The sequence below is a fragment of the Mesoplodon densirostris genome, chromosome 17 (genome assembly GCF_025265405.1).
Source record: "Mesoplodon densirostris isolate mMesDen1 chromosome 17, mMesDen1 primary haplotype, whole genome shotgun sequence".
Taxonomy (NCBI): domain Eukaryota; kingdom Metazoa; phylum Chordata; class Mammalia; order Artiodactyla; family Ziphiidae; genus Mesoplodon; species Mesoplodon densirostris.
In genome coordinates this window covers 74,460,604-74,481,985 of record NC_082677.1, presented here as the reverse complement: position 1 = coordinate 74,481,985, position 21,382 = coordinate 74,460,604, and the positions used below count along the sequence as shown (strand labels likewise).

Sequence of the window (21,382 nt, the reverse complement as noted above, 5' to 3'; positions counted from 1 at the left end):
CTACTCAGTCATTGTTTCATCCACTCATTCATTCACTCATTAATTCACTCATCCATTGATTCATTCACTCATTCATTTCCTCATTCCTTCATTCATCCACTGAACACGTTTGACCAGATTCTTGCTGCGGGAGGACAGAACGCTTGATGGGAACGGGGAGGAGATTAGCGTGGCCAGGAACAGATGGAGACATGCATAAATAATTCTTAGGCAGACTAGAATGCTTGAGAGCAATGGTTTCAGAATTTTTTTCCATCATGAAAACTTTTAATATGAATCTTAAGGGATTCCAATATATAAAACAGGTAAAACAGAGATGCTCAGGTAAAAGAGGAGGTGTGTATTTAAGTGTGCATGGGTGTAAGTGTGTGTGTGTGTCCACAGTTGCAGCCCTATGATTCCGAAGTCCCTGTTCTCATGACTGCATTTTATGAGTGAATGTCTCTATTAGGTCATTCTTATTCACAGAGATTTTATACATTAGCAGCATTCTTTTAAAAGGACTACTTCTGCTCGTCTATTTTATCTAAGTGGTTATGGTTGGTACATATGTGATCTTTTTATTTTTGCATATGTTTGTTTTGTAACTCAAAACATTACTGAAATATATTATTAGAGAAAATACTCTGCCATTGATTTACTGGATTTTCTAGGTGAGCTTTCATTTTACTTATAATGGTAATTTTGTCTTACCTTTGATATTTATTCCTCTTAATTTTCTTCTCTGATCACGATGATTGCAACTTTAGGATCAATGCTAAAAAGAATCTGGATTTATTTCACAACTAAATATGATGTCTACCTAGGCCTTGAGATAAATAATTTTTTTTCATCTGAAAGACTCCTTTTATTTCTAATTTAAAAAAAGATTTGGGAGTTGAATGTTATTGTCTTTTGGCACCTACAGAAATGGTCAATTGATTTTTCTCTTTTTACTTATTGATGTGATGTATAGTACTAATAATTAAATTTCTTAATATTGATCATTGAGTAGCTTCTAATGGATTGCTAGATTCTATTTGCTAATATTTTATTTATGCCTGTATATCTACAAGTCAGATAATTTCTATTTGTTTCTTTAATCGGTAGTTCTTTTTTTTTTTTTTTTTTTTTTTTTTTTTTTTTTTGCGATATGCGGGCCTCTCACTGTTGTGGCCTCTCCCGTTGCGGAGCACAGGCTCCGGACGCGCAGGCCCAGCGGCCATGGCTCACGGGCCCAGCCGCTCCGCGGCACATGGGATCCTCCCAGATCGGGGCACGAACCCGTATCCCCTGCATCGGCAGGCGGACTCTCAACCACTGCGCCACCAGGGAGGCCCTCGGTAGTTCTTTTGATATGTTGATAGCATAGATATTCTGGATTTAAATATCTTTTTAAAATTTTGACACTGATAAAAGTTTTAAAAGTGGAACATACAGATAGCCAATGGATCATTCTTCAATGATGTGAAAATAGCAACACTGTGATGTATTTACTTCAAATCTTTGTTTTTTACCAATAAATTTCACAAAGTTAACATCCCCATCTGTCCATTTCACTGTTCCTTCCTTATCAGAGGAAATCAGTATGATCAATTTTGTGTCTACCTTTTCAGTCTATATTTTTTTTTAATTAAATTATAGGGGTTTCCCTGGTGGCACAGTGGTTGATAGTCCACTTGCCAGTTCAGGGGACACGGGTTTGTGCCCTGGTCTGGGAGGATCCCATGTGCCGTGGAGTGGCTGGGCCTGTGAGCCATGGCCGCTGGGCCTGCGTGTCCAGAGCCTGTGCTCCACAACGGGAGAGGCCACAGTGGTGAGAGGCCCACGTACCGCAAAAAATAAATAAATTAATAAATACATTAATTAATTAAATTATACATGTATGTGTCTATAAAATATGTAATATTATTGTATTTAAAATTATATAAATATTATTTACATGTATCATTCAGCAAATTGCCTTAACTCAACTTTAGATTTATAAGATCTATTCTTACATACAGTTTAGGTTCATTTATTTACATTATTTTAAAATACCCTACCATGACCACTGCCTGATTAATTTATTCATTTCCTCAGATATCATCATTTCTTTTCTTTTCTACTTGTGTATTTGCATCTTTGAAAAGTGTGCCAGTGAAGACCCATGTCGATGTTTTTTTATGCACACATGTGGGTTTTCCTATGCAGAGTTTCTCCACCTCGGGGCTGCTGAGCTTTGGGGTCTGATGACTCCCTGCTGTGTGGCCATCCTGGGGAAGGCAGGGCCGTTCTGCAGCTCCCTCTGCCTCTGCTCACGAGGTGCCAGTAGCACCCCCTCCCCAGGCTGTCACAGCCAAAGATGTGTCCAGATATTGCCAAGAGCGGCCTGTGGAGTAACACCCACCTGCTTTTGTATGTTATACACGTGTCCAACTTGACCAAACACTGTTCTTCGAAGTGGCTGTACTAACCTAAACTCTCATCCAGAGTGTGTCAGAATGCCTCACCCTTTGTATTATCTGATTTTTCCTTCTGTTGCAAATATTTTCATTGTGAAATGGTACCTAATTATTCTTTCAGTTTCCATTTCCTTGATTACTTGTGAGAATGTGCATCTTTTCATGTGAGTATTGGAACTCTGGGCTTCTCTTCTGCATAATCTGCCTTCTGAAAAAGGAACAAAGAATTTTCTTCAGTCGCTAATTTCTGCAATGGTTTAAACAATTTTTTGTTCTCTGAAGGTTTGAAAGAACTCACTTAGGAACTTCCTGGGCGTGGCTTCTTTCTGGGATGGAAACCAGCTAGATTCCTTCTATGGTTCTCATCTCATTGGATTTTTCATTTCTTTTAGAGTCAACGTCAAAGGATTCTTATTTAGTTAGTGTCACTCCCTCCGTGGTTATACCCTTTATTTCTATTACCAATGATCAACATTTAGTTTTCTAGTGACCTATTGTTTGTTTGCTTTTACTTCCGTATTTTGTTTCTAATTTTATTACACTGTAGACAGACTATAAACCCTGTACAATTTTTGAATTTGGGAATTTATTAAACTTTACTTTATGGCCTAAGATGTGCTCAATTTTTTAATAAGTATACTATAAATGCCTGAAATATAGTGTTTCCATGAAAAGCACAGACTTTGGTATAAGCTTTTATTTGCTTACCTGATACATCTCTGCTCATTATTTTACTTTAGGTCATCTCAGTTCAAAAGTACAGCTTCAGGCTCTATGAATTTTCATTTTACAGAACTGCTGTTTGTGTGGTCCCTCACATAACCTGTGTAAGCTGTCCACATACACTCCTTTTACCTAACAAACTATACTCCATTCTCCCTTTCAATTGTTCATATGTTCAGTTCTTTACATGTATCATGCCATTCTTTTCTTATATGTTAACATCCATGCAACATGATTTTCTAGATGAGTGCCACATTGCTGCTCAAATATAAAGCATGAGAAATTAGGTATATCCGTAATCATATTATTACATATAATTATATGTAATATTTTGTGTAAGATTTATCTAGAACGTGATGATATACAGTGTAATCTCACAAAATTGTTAACAACAATTACCTTAATGCATTTACTGATGGGAGGTGTGAGGACGTGTCTGGCACTTGGATGGGCCATCCTGCCCATCATCCCACCCTTCCTCGCCTCCAGGCTGGTCCCCTGCTCTCCTCACATCTTTCCCTGAAGGCCTCAGGAATCCATCCTAGCTTCCTCTCTTGTTCAAGCTTCTCCCACCCCTCTTTCCTGGGCATCCTCCCTGGAAGGCTGAGGAGAGGAGGAAACTCAAAAGGCGAGTACAGGCAGTGTCGCCTTCAACCTTGGGCTTAGCAGAGATGGGCTGGGGGATTCCTAACACAAGAGAAAGTTCTAGAAATCTCACCACGGGGCTTCCTGGGCAATGCCTGGCACTCTACTGAAGATGTGCCTGGTGGAAAGGCCAGTGGCAGTCAGAGACAGCTCAGCGTGGAGTGCAGTCGGACTCTGGGTCTGAAGGTCATCCTGGCTTCGGACTTTTCAGAGTTCAGGTCCCTCTGAGTTTTGTTGATTTCCTTATCGCTGAGAAGGCAGGACAGGCCGCCTTGTGGGGTGTGTGAGAACTCAGGTAGCTTTGAATTTCCGTGATGTGCTCAACCCTTTCCTGCCCTGGCACCAGGGAAATATTAAGTCAATTTGTTTCATTTTATTCCACACAGCAGAATATTTGCCCTGCCCGGTGTGACCTCATCTACAAGGAAAATTTTTGAAATTTCAAAAGTCTTGTAAAGTATAAATACATTTCCAGATCAGAAGGCCCTATTTGTGGATCCATTTCACAAGCTGGACTTTTATTTAGGCGTCATCAGGGACCTCTGGACGGCCGGCACCTGCAGAGCCCTGATTCACCCAAGACTATGGATCTCCTTAGGGCACATTCGAATCCCGAGGGCGAGTCTCAATGCCCAGGACATGCCCCAGGCCAATAACATCAGAATCTCCAGGAAGGGTCGAGCACAGGTAGGTTCGACATTCCCCAAGGGATGCAGGAAATCACTCATTGAATAAGATCAGTCTCGCTGTTGTGTAGAGGGCATAAGAGAAAGAGATGCTCAAGTACAAATATGATGCATCATTTGCTACTTCCTCACATAGGAAAATCACTGGTATTTGGGCAAGACACTCATTTTCTCTAAGTGTCCTTGGGTTCTGTTATTTCTGCATCTGGGACCTTCTCTATCTGGGGAACGCCTGCTCCTCCAATCACTAGGGCATCATGCTGTCCAGATGTGTTTCTTGGCTGAGGTCCACAGCTGAATCTCATTGGTCATATCACAGGCTAAAGTCCACCTACATCTGGGTGTGGTTCTTTTTCACAGGAGGACCCTGGAAATTCAGTCACAGGTTACCTTACATCTTGGTATTCTTAGCCTCCAACCTGGACAGAGCTACAATCTGAAATAAATTATTTCTCTAATATATTTTTTTCTTCCAGTTTTCTCAATAAAACTATAATTGACATACAACGCTGTATAAATTTAGCCTCCAACACAGTGCCTGTAACCTGGACAGAGCTACAATCTGAAATAAATTATTTCTCTAATATATTTTTTCTTCCAGTTTTCTCAATAAAACTATAACTGACATACAACACTGTATAAATTTAAGGTGTACAGTACAATGATCTGATTTACATACCTCATAAGTGATTATCACCATAAGTGGAGTGAACCTACATCACGTCAACTAAAAAGTTAAAGAAATGAAAAGAAATGTTTTCTTGTGATGAGAGCTCTTAGGATTTACTCTCTGAACTTTATATATTAAAAACAGCAGTGTGAATTATACTCATCCTGATGTACATTAGATCCCTAGCTCTTATTCATTTTTTAAGTGGAAGGTTGTACCTTTCGACCACCTTCATCTAATTCCCCTTCCCCCAAACCCTCACCTCTGTAAACATATACCTGATCTCTTTTGCTTGGAGTTTGTTTGCTTTTTTGTTTTTGAAGTATAACTGACCTTCAACACTATGTTAGTTCCTGTTACACACCACAGTGATTCAAGATTTCTATACATTTCAAACTGATCACCATGAGAAGTGTAGCTGTGATCTGTCACCGTACAAAGATGTTACATAGTCATTGACTATAATCCCCACATTGCACATTTCGTACCGTGACACATTTATTTTGCAGCTGGAAGCTTGTACCTCTTAACCTCCCTCACCCATGTCTAAATGTTTTTGGCACCAGCAATTCAAAAGATGTCCTGATTATGAACTGGATACAGTCCAGAGCATCTGTCGATGTGAAGGGCGTGTTCTTTAGGTGAGGAAAGAGCCTGTCTGGGATAAGCCCATCTGGGAGCCTTCATCTGTGGTCTTGCTCCTATTTCTCTCCAGAAACTGCACTAGAAAACACCAGTCCTGTTTCTCTTCTTGTGGCCCTTGGTCTCTAGGTGCTTGCTCTGTGCTGCTCTCCCGGCTCCATGGACATTTAGATTCAGCCGGCACCTTTGCTTCTCTTTCTAGTGGCACTGTGTCCACCTCTCCATCCTCAGCCCCCGCTTCTCACTCTCCCTTCAGCCCGGCCACGAGGCCTCCGTAGCTTCTCCTGGAGACGTGTGTCTCCCGGGGACGAGGGGGCAGAGACTGGGCTGGAGGTCCCATGGGTGAAGCCAATAGACTGCAGTCCATTCTGTCCTCCAGGGAAAAATGCTAGGAGGTCTTAAGGGGTGTGGGCAGGACGGGAGCTGACTGCTGCTTCCGAAAGAGAGCGGGGCAGGGATGGTAACGGCGCCAGTCGGCGTTGGGAAGACTTGAAGATTGTCAGGTGAGAAAGGATGACAGCCAAGCCCAGGGTGGCAGCAGGAACACGGGGGAAGGAGGGACAGCCAACAGGGCCACTGGTGAGACTGGAGGAAGCCACGATGGGGGGTCAATCCCACCCACTCACAGCTCCTTTGATTCAACGTACGTGCTACCAACCCTCAGGACACCTCACATATCTTAGCAGGGGTGCCCAGCGGGGCGGATGGACGAGCCAGCATCCTGTCCAAATGGACTTTTCTCTCTATAAACACAGAGACTACTGGGTATATTTAAACACACGTTTTGGCTCTATGGCCCTAAACTGATGGTGAAGACAACAGAAACCCTTTGCTTCCTCCAAGGTTCTCTAAGGAAATTTCCTGCAGCCGAAAGAGTTCAAACTGCAGAAGAGACGGCCGTGTCAGAACAGATACAAAGTCTGGAAATAAACACCCTCAGGCTGAGTGCTGGAAAGCCCCAGGTTATGGTAAATAATAACCCAAATGAGGAAAGCCATGACATTGTTTTGAAAACCTTCCTTATCTTGAGCTCGAGCAATAATTTGGGGGATAAGACATTCTCAGTGACTTTAGTTAAACAGATACTTTCATATGTGCCACAGTTAACAAGGACTTACTTAGAGCCTATTGTGTGCCAAGAGCAATTCCAGCCACTTTCAACTGGTCAGTGACTCAGACGAACATCCACACCCTCATGGAGTGTAAATTCCCGTGTGGGACAGACGAGGCACGGAGGATACCCTGAACGAGTACATCCTGGCGTGGGTTAAGGTGCTGAGTTCTACGCAGGGAAGCGCACAGAGCATGAAGACGGCCTGGGGGTGTCAGGCTCGCTGGGAAGGGGAGATGGGAGCCAAGGTGGAGTCTGGAGGAAGAGCGTTCTGGGAGGAGGGGCCAGCGAGAGCAAAGCTGGGTGGGAAGGTACTCAAAGCAGGATATGGAAGCCACGGTGTGGCCAGGCGGGGAGCCACGGGGAGACCAGGGAGGTCAGTGCCGAGGGACCAGATCATAGAGCCTCGGAGGCCGTTGATGGCTCCCTACCGTCCAGGGAATGAAGAAAAACTGCAGGGCTGGCGGAGGAGGGCTTCAAAGAATCCTTCTGGCTATTACCTTGAGGACTGGTCACTGACGGGGACCAGGGACACCTGTGCTGTCATCCAGAGGAGACACGCGGGTGACCCCTGGGGTGGCGGCAGTGGAGAGTGGGAAGTGGGACCAGCTGATGGGTTGCCTGTGGTTGTGAGAAGAAGGCCGGCATTGCCAGTGGAGGATGGAGCAGGTTTTGGTGGGGGGCAGCTGGGCTGACCAGGAGCTCAGACGGGACACGTCCAGTTGGAGATTTCTATTAGATGTCCATGTGCCCAGGGGGGCAAATATATCTTCATATCAGAATCTGATTTATGTATTAGCGCCAGCATGCAAATGTTTTAATATGCTAATTCCTCTTAAGCCAACCAAGGCCATAAACTGGTGGTGGAGGGCTTTGCTTCCTCTGAGATTCTGGGATGAAGCTGCACGTAGCTGAGAGAGTTCAGTGATGAGACAGCCCACTGTCCGAACAGACACAGTGAACATCTTCACACCCGGGTTCTGAGATCAGAGTAAACAGTTGGTGGGTGGGGAAGGTCTGGCTCAGGGGTAGTTCGTGTAACCATAAAATCTGATTTTTTTTTTTTTTTTTTTTTTTTTTTTTTTGCGGTATGTGGGCCTCTCACTGTTGTGGCCTCTCCCGTTGCGGAGCACAGGATCCGGATGCGCAGGCTCAGCGGCCATGGCTCACGGGCCCAGCTGCTCCGCGGCATGTGGGATCTTCCCAGACTGGGGCACGAACCTGTGTCCCCTGCATCGGCAGGAGGACTCTCAACCACTGCGCCACCAAGGAAGCCCATAAAATCTGATTTTAATTAATGATGAGGTTAACACAAAGTCCTGGGGTGGCAGAAACCTTCAAACAAGCAAGAAACAAAGGACCCCAAACTGCTTGGCTTGAATTCTGAGAATTCTGAATCTGCCCGAAAGAGCAGGCCCAGAGACTGCAGAAGGTGAGGAAAGGCTGCAGACAGAGGCCCGAGAAGCCTGGGTCTTGGGGGAAGGGAGAGTGGGCGTGGTGCTGGTGGACGGGTGGACTGGGGCAGGCGGGGCGGGGCCAGACAAGCCAGAGGTCCAGTTTCTCTCTCCCTCTCCATCCTCACTGGGAATGAGACCCCACAGCCCTCAGCAGTCGCCCCATCAGCAGTCAGCAGCCCCCTTCCTGTGCAGTGGTCCCGCCTGAGTTGGACACCCTTAGACACTCATTTAGCTGCCCTGTCTTCACTTTATCACCAGTTCCTGTATCTCTTCATTCTTCTCTGTGTCTGAATTCGCCCCAGTCTGAACCACATTTAACTGCATCCTTTGGTCAGCTAGCATCCTCCCAGCAGACTACCAGGTACCTGGACCAGAGGAGCAGCTGTGATCTGTGCCCTCGGGGGCCCCAGCCTCCCCTCAGGTGTCAGAGAGCCTTTCTCCGGGTACCGTGATCTTTTGTGGCTCCTTTTCAAACATTTCTGCAAAATCTTTCATTTGTTATCGAGAAATCAGGGTTTGAGAGGCAGAAATGTGAGGTGTTTAAGAGAGACTCCTATGCTCCTAGGATGGGACTTTGGGTGATTCACTCAACCTTGTGTCAGGCTGGGCTGTGGATAAAGTGAGATGATAAACATCAAGTTCTTAGCACGAGCAAATGTTGGTTATTTGATTTTAATTATTCCTCCCACATGCTTTCAGATTCCCCTGTGGAGTTACAAGAATAAAGAGCCTTAGCTTCAAAATGCTGCTTCTTATCACGGCCTGGAATGTAATCTTAGATTTGTGTGCACACACATAAACACACACCTTTTACCGTAGGATTCTACATAAATATCCACATCATGTTATCAGTTTCAGAACCCACCCTGTAATATGCACAATGCACATCTGGTTTGAACTAACCGAATCCACTTGAGGAGACAGATTATTGGTAACAAATCGTGCATTCCGAAATCTTACTGAGGTCATCATCATCTCTGATTAAATAAGTGCAGGGTTTTGGACTTCAAGAAAATCTCTATTTTTTTTTTTCTACTTCTAGCTGGTACGGAAAGGCAAAGCATGTGAAGCATCTGAATTGATTTTCTGCCGCAGGGAAAATGTGAACAGGAAGTTCTCCAGGAGTGCTCAGGTTCTGCCTAGGGTTGCACTTTCCCTGGTATCTGAGTAACAGTAACGAGGTGCTCTCTGTCGGAGAAGCCCGGCCACGGGGCTGATGGGAGACCCTCTGATTTCTCAGCCCATCAGCACCCGCTGCGGCCGTGTTCCCCCCCCACCCCCATCCTCCTTCTCATACCTACTCTCAGCCGCCCTCACCTCTTCAAAGGGGCTGTGCTGATTTTCATCAAAAGATCCAATTACATTTCGATAACTGAAACAAGTAATTCATCACAGTGACCACAGACTCAGAGCCCGACTCACACAGCGGAAGTTGGGGATGGTCCCTGGGCCCAGTTGCAAGGGGGCAGAGACACAGGCTTGGAAGAAGACTTCCCCAGACCCAGCACTTCTACAAGAACTCAAGTTCTGACACTAGCTCGTCATCTTTTTCAAAACGATTATCCCTTCAGCTGTCCCCACGTGACTGATGGGAAAGAGCCTCCTATAATAATATCAACAATATTGCTGTTCCTTGTATGCCACTTTCTAGGACCTTCTCGAGGCAACCTGTGCCATCCTCACTCACAGCAGTGTTCCGAGGTCAGCCCTTTGTCACGGAGGAGCAAAGAGAAGCAGAGAGAGGTTGCCCGATTTTCCCAAATTACCCAGCTGGCAAGAGGCATGTTTAAACTGTGTCCTTGGGACTTCCCTGGTGGCGAAGTGGTTAAGAATCCGCCTGCCAAGGCAGGAGACACGGGTTCGAGCCCTGGTCCAGGAAGATCCCACATGCTGCGGAGCAACTGAGCCCACGTACCACAACTACTGAGCCCACGTGCCACAACTACTGAAGCTCGTGAGCCTAGAGCCCGTGCTCCGCAATAAGAGAAGCCACGGCAATGAGAAGTCTGCACGCTGCAAAAAAAGTATCCCCTGCTTGCCACAACTAGAGAAAGCCCGCGCGCAGCAACGAAGACCCAACGCAGCCAAAAATAAATACATTGAAACTGTGTCCTTTCAGCTAAGTGCACTGCTCTTAGCAGTTTATACATATTTGTCACAGAATATTGATGACGTGCAAAAGACAGTCACCGCATACAGAGGACAAGTCCCCCTACATGTCAGCAGGTGCGGAACTTGACTTCACAGGCTGCACAGGTGCCTCTTTGCTAACAGCTACTAGTGTTTATCGATTCAGTGATGTGGTTGTATCGACAGGATGAAGGACAGCATCTTATCTGCCATGAGCCCTGTCAATGCCATCCTTTCTGTGAACTGCAAAGGCAACTGGGGAGCTCATGGGGAAGTGTGCGCATGGACAGCGCCGATGAGCGCGATTTTTGTGGCACGTCTCAGACAAATGGGGAATGGTCACTGAGACAGTAAGGGGACAAGGATAGGCTGGAGCAGACGTGGGCTGGGACGCTGAGCGACCGTCACCTGCGCTCTGAGCTTGAGTCACTCAGCAGGTCTGTCGCAAGGAGACGGTCACCCCACTCCTGACGCAGAGGAAGGCCCAGTGAGCACAGCAACGTGGGGCTGCTGAGTGCAAGGGGCAGGAGAGCCTGGCTGGTGGGCTGAGGGAGAAGGACCACCACCGACTACATCCGCCGGGCAGATGTGGGCGGACGGAACTGGAGACGTGTCAGAGCCGAGCGCGGGGTGCTGTCTGCTACAGTCAAAGGGTTTGGAAAGGAGACAAATTCACACACACAGAACTGGGAACAAGTCTCTCCAAAATGGGAGTGGAGTCACCAGACAAGCACTTGGGGAGACTGTGGTCTCCTCTACAAGCTTCTGCATCCTGCGAAACCCACCCCCCCCCCATTTACACGTGGATTATTCTCTACACCTTGCCTGTTTAGCATCTCGATACAGTTCCTCATAAATTAGAATACAATACAGTAATTTCTAAGAGGAAATAATTTTAAAGGGAGAGAGACAGAGAGAGACAAAGAGAGACTGAGAAGGAGGGAGGAAGGTTACAGGAGCAGATGTGAAGGTCATTTTCAGTGAGTGCTTGCCTTGCCGTCCTGAGGTGGGATGAGTCTTCCTTTAGGTGAGAAACAATTACTGCCATGTTTTCAGACCTATGCAAGCTACACTACACAAACCACAACTGCCCTCATCCTAAACCCTGGGGAAAAAATATGTTCTTTATTCATGTGTGTGTATGTGTGTGTGTGTGTGTGTGTGTATTTATTTATTTGTATACATGTGTAAATATATATATACTAAAAATTAGATTTTTGGACTTTTGAAAGTTTATTTTCTTCAATCAGCAAACAACTAAGTTTTCACTTGACTGATACCCACCTCCACTCCTATAGGCTGAGCAACTACAGAGAGAACCTCGAAGAACATGTTAACAACCCCTTCCCCTAAACTCCTTGAGGCCTGGTCAGCTCTGTTGCCTTGCAACAAGGCCAGGAGACTTCACGTGATATGAGGGAAAAACAATATTTATTAAAGACTTTGGAGCTAGGAAGTTTATAGTTAAATTGGAATTTATCAGATGTTGATCTTCCCTGAGTGTGAGGGGTGGGATTGAAGAGACACACAGATGAGAAGCTGTGCAAATGAGACACAGGCCCGGCCTGTGCTGGGCGCCAAGGTGGCGTCTTTGAGAAAGACAGCTTTGCTTTCCGTCCAGGGTTCCTGAGATGTGGAAAGTTAGGGCTGCCTGTGTTGGATTCCCCCCTCCCACCCCGTGTTAGAAACACAAGTCAAGTAAAACAGACGTGTGTGTGAGAGATACGGAGAGACAGACACGGAGACAGAGAGAGACAGAGACAGAGATTGAGACACAGAGAGACAGAGACACACAGAGAGACATAGAGAGAGAGAGAGAAAGGGAGAGACTGAGACTGAGACACAGAGAGAGACAGAGACAGAGAGACACAGAGGCAGCACTTGAGTCCCTCGGTCTAGTTGTCCTACCCAAAGCATAACTTCTTTTTTTCCAGTTATGTGACCCTCTGAGTCCTTCTCCTTTTTTCTTTTTCTTTTTGTTCTTAAGTGTGTGAGAGTTGGGCGTCTGACACTAGGAATCAAGCAATTCTGATGAACAGAAAACTGGAAGCCAAATATACCTGGGTTTGGAACCAGACTCTTTCACTGACTACATTCACCAGCTAAGTGGTCTTGAGGAAGGCGACATGCTAAGGAGCACGTATCTGTGCTTCATATTTATTACGAACACAACTGAGGCTACCGCAGCTCCTCTTCACTCCTCCGTAGGGTTCTGAGGACAAGCTAGAGGCCGGGGCAGTGCCTGCCTCCTGCGTCCTCCTTCAGCTACCCCCTCCGCTGCTGGGTGGACATAATTCACGAATGGAAGGAAGTTAGAAAGCCATGGGCCCTGACTTCTTCCTGCTGGCTTTCCACAAGTGAAACGTACCTTCTCATTGGCAGGGGTGATCCAACCCTCTTTATATTTTCAATGTAACCTTCAGCTAGCGTAATGAATGCACTTCAAAATGTTTCTTATGTTACTGGATAAAGAAATGACCCAGAATTGCTTTGTATGGTAGTTAGAGGGAACAGACCCTAGCGTGTCCTAAGTTAGCTTTGCTGAACCGACTGTAAATAAAAACACACGTACAGCCTGACCTTGTGCTTTCCCTCTCATTTTCTTTCAAATCTCTTTGATGCAAAGGTGCAAAGGCAGCTGGTGTTATTTATAGGCAACGTTGCTGCAGAGACAATACAGGGTTATGGCCAAGAGTGAAACTTGGCCCCTGGTTGGTCTCTCCATCCTCATGTCCTGGGCCATCCAATGAGAATGCGGTCCTGCACCTTCTGCTTAATTACCGGCGAGGTTTCACCGGGAAAAGGGAGAACTAGGAGAGGGACCGACCTATAGTAAGTGCTCCATAAGTTGCATATATTACGATTGTGATTATCATTTAGGTAATAATTAATAATAGAAGCAGTTAGAAATAGATTACAGATTGACATATATACACTAATATGTATAAAATAGATAAATAATAAGAACCTGCTGTAAAAAATTAAATTAAATTAAAAACAAACACAAACAACATCTAGCCACAAGTCTCATAACTACTGTAAATCTAAAGCAGCGAGATCGTAAATGACATTTGGAGATATCTATAACTACCGTAGTATGAAATGAAAATATCTGTGATTTCTATACTCAATATTATGTAATAACCTGTAAGGGAAAAGAATGTGAAAATATATATATACATGTATAACCGAATCGCTGTGCTGTATACCTGAAACCTACATGATATTGTAAATCAACTATATTTCAATAAAAAATTTTTTTAAAAAGAAAAAATATATAATACCTCCTGTCTCAAATCTTTGTCTTGGGAGAACCTTCAAGTTTGCATGCCTAAAATGTGTACTGAGTAAATCTTTTATTATATCACAAGATCATCCTCAAAGAATACTTAAGTTTACCCTTACCTTTTTAAAAATTATGTGTCTTTCTCAACTTAAGTTCAATACACGTAATAAAGCCTTAGCAAAAACTGAACATTCGTTGAGAGTTCACTGTTGCAGCATCTACTGCGACAGGTGTACCCCGGCAGCACTTACAAGTTCAAGTACTCAGTGAGTCAGAGTTTCCTTTCACTAACACACAAGGTTAGAAACAGGTCATGCACTGAGTCAAACATCGCTTGCTCTCAGCTTATAATTCAAAATCTGACCTTTGCTGAGAATGTTCTTATGTAGCACCACAATCGTTTCCATCATTAATCAATATGAAGGGAGATTAGGAATAATTTCTTTGTATTTCAGAGCCCAACTGTTCTGGGACTACACCCATAAAAGCTGTTTAAAGTAGGTTAAAGATAAGCAATTAATGACTATTTCTAACTTTCATTAAGTCTCAATTCCCAGAAACATAAATGATATTTATTGCCCAGATGTAATGTTATTATTACTTAAATTTTTTTGAGATAAAACTTGAAAAACAAACAGCCAGGAAAAAGAAAAAGTAAATCATAGGAAGAACCATAAATAAAAAAGAAACCTTTAATGATGGATTTTTTTTTTTTTTGCTCCTGTCTAACTTTGTGGAGAGTGTGCCATCTAGTGGCAATTCTCAACCAATGCACTCTTACTGCCACTGCTCAAAATGTTGAGACCTATAGACATTTTTCTTGTTAAGACCTATAGACATTTTTCTTGTTGCCGTTGTTTAAACAATCTGTCCAGGAAGATTTTATGCAAAGTGTTATAAATATTTTTTTCGTTCAGTTAAGCTGTAGGAGCTGATGTCTATATCTGTACCATTTCTATTCCATAAGCAAGAGTGCTATCTGCTTGCTCTAGATACTGTTCCAATTTTACAAACAAGGAAGTATTTTTAGGTGCATTTAACACTGAAATAAACCTCCATACATTTTCATGTGAGACTCTGAAAACTTTTAGTTCCAAAAACAGAGTCAAAGTTAAAAAAATAACAAAACACTTTTGTAGCTTTGATTACAGTAGCGTTAGTTACAACAATACTTTCTTCTCTCTGGAGATCTAATCATGTAAGGACACGTGATAAACATTGGATATGCCTTCAGCTCACAATTTCTGCTCCATGCCTATTTTATATTTCATGTGGGTAATGAATTGGTAGTAATAAAGAAAAGATGTATTTGAAGGAGGCAGGCTTGCAAAATTTTGTAACGTTTGCTTTAAGACTCAACATACTTCATCAAAATTTCAAGACAAGCTATATTATGGAATAAGTATTGAATAAGCAAAGGAATATTCAGATGGTAATATAGGTGCTGATTTGTTCTATTTAGTAGACGTATCAACATCTTTTAAATAAAATCAGATAAGTAGGTGTGATAATAATATTGTTTATATATAAGCAATGTTATATATTTATTTATATATTGTTTATGTTTATACAGATTTATTTATATATTGTTTATGTTTATATTTTTATATGCATAGTGATCTACTTTACCTATGAACTCAGAAGGATCATCAATTTGTGAAAGGTTAGAAGGCTAACAAGTTCAAATTTATACTACTGATTGTAAACCAGCCAAACAATTTCCAAAATTGTGGTACCTAATACGTGTAATTACTAAGCAAAGATGATACCCCAACTCAAATTCAAATATCATACAAATATGAGCTACTCAAGCCTGACCAGCACTGTAAAAGTGAGAAAACCCACGAATACTGTAACCGTTAGAAGATCCATATAACACAAATCACAAAAATATTGGGATGTACAATGCATTATAACTTGCAAAACAGCTTGTCTTATTATGAAAGAATATTTTGTCTGTGGAATTCTCATTGTACAAATGTTCCAATGGATATGGTTTATGAATCTGGAGTGGCGGTGTACATTTTTATTGAGGAATGCTGTTTTGTTCCCATTAGATATTTATAATTCATTTAAATAAAATAACTTCTTTGTTCAAGGGGCTTGAATTATTCATGATTTTTCTGAGTTCTTTCCTGTCGGAGCTTCTCACAAAGCAACCCCTGACGTTTGACTTTCTAAATAGCCTAAGTGATTCCAAACCCTCTTTTGCAAAGAGAAACGGATGTTGGAATGGAGGTCAATAAAGAAATGCTTGTTTTCTCCCACACGCTCTCACACTTCAAAAGAGGGGGCCAAGCCACGGACCAAGAAGTTGAATTGTCTCTCTGAATGCTGGAATAGATTGTTGCCTTTTGTTCTTCAGTGGCTCCGCATCTGCAATGCCAAGCACACGCATGTACATGCACACGGGCACACGCATGTACATGCACGCACACACACGCACGGACGCACCGAAGCCAATGGTCTGCTATCAGCTTTGAGCTTTTGATAATAAGAAAGATCAGGAATACAAAACCTCAAGACTTTTCTTCCTCACAGGCTGCCCTGAACACCTACCCCACGGTCCCCAATCTGAGGCTTTTCCTCCCATTAGAGATGTGCGATGTAGAAAAACAAAACATGAATTCCAAGTAATGGTTTTTTTCTCAATACTGCTGTTGTATAATATATTCACTTCGGTATAGACCTCTTTATGGTTCTGGGTTTGATTTTCTCCTTCATGAAATGAAGGGATTTGATTTAAAAAAACATTTCTAATGCTCTGGTAGCTTAGAATTTCTATTTTTAAATCACTTTCGTCTGGGCAATCATGCTTTGATATCGGTGTTTTCTTCTTCTGAACTTCTGTTGTTTTGGGGGGACGGTAAATCTCCAAATAGTCTCTTACTTTGAATAAAAAACAATCTTGATAAGGCCTTCTTACTTCATGTCTTCTGTTTGACATGATAAAGTGTATCTATACTGCTGGATGTAATATTTTCAAAGAAACTGAATGAGAGCTGTTAATCATGTAACAGTGACTTCGAATACGGCCAACTCATTCCCCTCCCCCGGTCCCACGCCCCACATCATTCACCCCCCGCCAACCCAGACAATGGCGACCACAGATATTGTTCTGTCTCTTCTCTGACAGGTCTAGGGGTTCCACTCCATAAAGACCCCATCGCCCCTGGAAAATCCCCCGTTTCTCAGCTTGCACCTGACATCGCCACCTACTTGTCCAATCAGCTCTCCACCTTCAACTCTCAAACAACATGATTGGTCCTCAGGCCATGCTCCTCCTCCCCAAGCATCCTTTATTTTCTCCCACAAAAGTTCTCACAAAATCATGACCACTCACCCCATTCTTCTCGAATCCAATAACAAACACAAAAAGTCACCTAAACACTCAATAAACGGTACGAACCCTGTTATACAGATAGTTCTAATCTAATAGTATATCTAATTATTCTCCTAAAAGAAGTCACCATTTCTTCTCTGAAAAATAAGAAGAAAATTTAAGACCGCTAAAAGGCAACCACAATTTGAAGGCAGAGCTACCAGACTGAAAATGAGTAATCACTTACCGATGGGCAGATAAATTGTTAAGGTGGAGTCCATACTTTTCTTCAGCAGATAACCCATCCATCAACAAGGAGAAGATGAGAAAATTGCTCTGGCCAAGAGGTTGTGAAACAAGTCTGGATTTCTCTAGCATATATGTATAAATTCTGGCTGGTTAAGAAAAGAAAATTGATTCTATCAAATGGCATTATTAGTTTCATTTCCATAAATTTACACATATTAATTAGAAGAAATAATAATGGAGCTTCTTTTCAAGCACAGACCTTTTAAAAACAAAATAATAGACTTTATTTTTAGAGAAATTTATTAAGTCCAGAAAAATTAAGCAGAAAGTACTGAGAGTTCCAACATACCCTCTCTCTCCCCTCCTTAACACGCTGTTTACACTATTATTAACATCTTGCACTAGAGTGGTACATATGTTAAAATGAATGAGCCAATATCGATACACTATTATTAACTAAAGTCCGTAGTTTACATTGGCATTCGCTCTTTGTGTTGTACAGTTCTATGGGATTTGAAAAATTTGCATCTCATGCGTGCACCATTACAGTATCATACAGAATAGTCTGCCCTAAAAATCAGTGATCACCTACTCACCCCTCCCTCTCCCCCAACCCCTGGTAACCAATGATCTCTTTACTGTCTCTATAGTTTTGCCTTTTCCTTAACGTCATATAGTTGGAATCACACAGTGTGTGCCCCTTTCAGATTGGCTTCTTTCACTTAATAATATGTATTTAAAGTTGCTTTTTGGTCTTTTCATGGCTTTATAGCTCATTTTTTATTAGTGAATAATATTCCATTGCATGAATATACTATAGTTTGTTTATCCATTCAGCTATTAAAAAACATCTTGGTTGCTTCTAGTTTTTGCAATTATGAATAAAGCTGCTATAAACATTTATGTCTACATTACGTGAAGATGTGGTTTTCAACTCAGTTGAGTAAATGTCAAGGCATATGATTCCCAGATCATATGGTAAGACTATGATCAGCTTTGTAAGAAACTGCCAAACTCTCTTCCAAACTGGCCGTACCATTTTGCATTCCCATAAGCAATAAATCAGAGTTCCTGTTGCTCCAGATCCTCGCCAGTACTTGGTGTTGTTGGTGTTTTGGATTTTAGTCATTTTAACAGGTGTGCAGTGGTATTTCATCCTTGTTTTAATTTGCATTTCCTAGATATAACATATAACGTGGAACATCTTCTCATATGCTTATTTCCATTTGTCTGTCTTCTTTTGTGAGATGTCCGTGCAGATATTTTGCCCATTTTTAAAACTGAGTTGTTTTCTTACTGTTGAATATTGAGTTCTCCATATATTTTAGACAACAATTTTTTATCAAATATGTCTTTTGCAAATATTTTCTCCCAGCCTATGGCTCATCATTTCATTCTCTTAACAGTGTCTTTCACAGAACAGAAAATTTGAATTTTAATGAAGTTTAGATTATCAATTATTCCTTTCATGGATTGTGCTTTTAGTGTTGTATCTGAAAAGCTATTGCCAGGCTTCCCTGGTGGTGCAGTGGTTAAGAATCCACCTGCCAATGCAGGGGACAGGGGTTCGAGCCCTGGTCCGGAAAGATCCCACATGCCACGGAGCAACTAAGCCCGTGAGCCACAACTACTGAGCCCGCGAGCCACAATTACTGAAGCCTGCGTGCCTAGAGACCGTGCTCCGCAGCAAGAGAAGTCACCGCAGTGAGAAGCCCACGCACCACAACAAAGAGTAGCCCCTGCTCACCCCAACTAGAGAAAGCCCACGCATAGCAATGAAGACCCAATGCAGCCAAGAATAAAATAAATAAATGTATTTAAAAAATAAAAAAGTCATTGCCAAACCCACAGTCACGTAAAATTTCTCCTCTATTCTCTTTTAAAAGTTTTATAGTTTTGTTTTTACATTTAGATTTATGATCTATCTGAGCTATTTTTCATGATAGCTTTGTGCCTACATTCATGGTTTTTTGCCTGTGGATGTTCTGTTTTTCCAGCATAATTAATTGAAAAGACTATCCTTTCTCTATTGAATGGCCTTTGCTCCTTTGTCAATGATTAGCTGACTATGTTTATGTGGGTCTATTTCTGTGCTCTCTATTTGTGTTCCATTGATCTATTTGTCTATTTTTTCATCAGTGCTACACTGTCTTGATTACTGTAGCTTTACAGTAAGTCTTAAAGTTAGGTAGGGCCAGTCCTCCAATTTTGTCCTTCTTTTTCAGTGTTGTGCTGGCTATTCTGGATCTTTTAACTCTCCATAAAAACTTTCTGTCAATATCCACAAAGTAACTCAGGGATTTTTATTGGAATTGTACTGAATCTATAGATCAAATTGGGAAGAACGGACATCTTAACAATATTGAGTCTTCGTAGCCTTCCTATCCATTGAACATTGAGTGTCTCACCATTTAGATCTTCTTTGCTTTCTTTCATCGACGTTTTGTAGTTTGCCTTATGAAGATCATGTGCATATGTTGCTAAATTTATACTTAAGTATTTTTGTTTTGGTGCTAATGGAAATGGTGCTGTGTTTTTAATTTCAAATTCCAGTTGTTCATTGATGATATATAGGAAAGCGATTGACTTTTGTATATTAACCTTATACCCTGAAACTTTGCTACAATCACTAATTAGTTCCAGGAGTTTTTGTTGTTGTTGTTGTTGATGATGATTCTTTTGGATTTCTAAAATCAAATCAACAAAGACAGCTTGATTTCTTCCTTCCCAATATGTGTACCTTCTTTTTATTTTTTTCTTATTATATTAGCTAGGATTTCCAGTATGATGTTGAAAGAGAGTGGTGAGAGGGGACATTCTTACCTTGTTCCTGACCCAACGTATACTTTTGTGCACAAATATAATCTGAAACAAGACATATCCTTGCCTATAACAAAGCCACCAGAATAAGTATTAGAATTTTCTTGATTAATGTCTCAAAATTTGCAGGTACATATTACTTGGGTATATATCAGTGACATTGATTTTAAATGCTCTGCTGTAGACATTAGCAAATATTACTGTCAAACAGCTCAGAAGGTTTTTATAGCTGCACTATTAAGGACAAGAAATACAGGCAATGGTCTCTCACTGCTGGAAATACTGGAAGAAACTCACTGCAGCAAAGGCAAATACTATGTGAATTCATGAAGATACAATTTAATATACAGAATGGTACTAAGGTTTCAAGACCTAATATACTGGAATTATAAGAGGGAGCTAAATCGTGATTTGTAGTGCAGTGGTAGATAACGATACTGGTCCTTCAACAATAAAGTTTACATTCTAGTCAAGGAGGAAATAAGTAATGTGTCTGTAAGTAATGCAGGCGCAATGTGAATAGTGTCCAGTCATCTTCCTGGTTTATTGTGACCTCACATGTAGTAGGACTCATATCAAGGATTCATTATTTGCTCCTCTGCCTTTAAACATTACAAAAGCAAAAGAAAAAATAACCCACATCGTAAATACATGTTGAAATTTCATTCATAGCATGTGAAAAATGACGAAAGTATGCAATTTGGGAATCACAACCCCAGTTTTGATTCAAAGATAGGACTGGAAATTCAGAATCTAGTGTTACTCAGAACTTAGGACCATATATTTGGCATGCTGAAAATCCTACTGTTTCTGGAGTATTCTTTTTATTTGAATTTAGGTTTATTCTTATCATTATGAATGGTCAGTAAACAGTTATGTACTTGAATTTTAAATGCAACTGTGAATTACTATAGTTTTCCACTTTGAAGGAAGAATTCATGGTCGATAATTTTTGGGATCAAAAAAACAGCAGTTTTAGGAAGGAAAATGAATTTAATTTTTCCTTCCATTTGAACTATAAACCAAATTTTGTGTAATGAGTCTACTGTTAATTATTCCAGAGTCCAGCCTCTAAAAGCAAAAAATGCGAGGTCTCCCAATTTGGGTTTTATATAGCAAATCTACTTGAACAAATGGAACCACTGTTGCAGTGCTTTATTCCTATAAATTTTGTAAGTGGTCAATTTAGTCAAAATGATGATCAGTGCTTTAAAAAAA

At 41.8% G+C, this 21,382-nt stretch overlaps 1 protein-coding gene across 1 annotated transcript in view; it reads right to left on the bottom strand.

Annotated features, from left to right (window-relative positions):
* Positions 1 to 21,382, bottom strand: part of MYO16 (myosin XVI) — a 407,151-nt gene that overhangs the window by 229,123 nt on the left and 156,646 nt on the right. Inside the window, exon 15 of the mRNA XM_060079968.1 lies at positions 17,343 to 17,490. Within this exon, the coding sequence (XP_059935951.1) occupies positions 17,343 to 17,490 (148 nt within the window). The remainder of the gene's footprint in view (positions 1 to 17,342; positions 17,491 to 21,382) is intronic.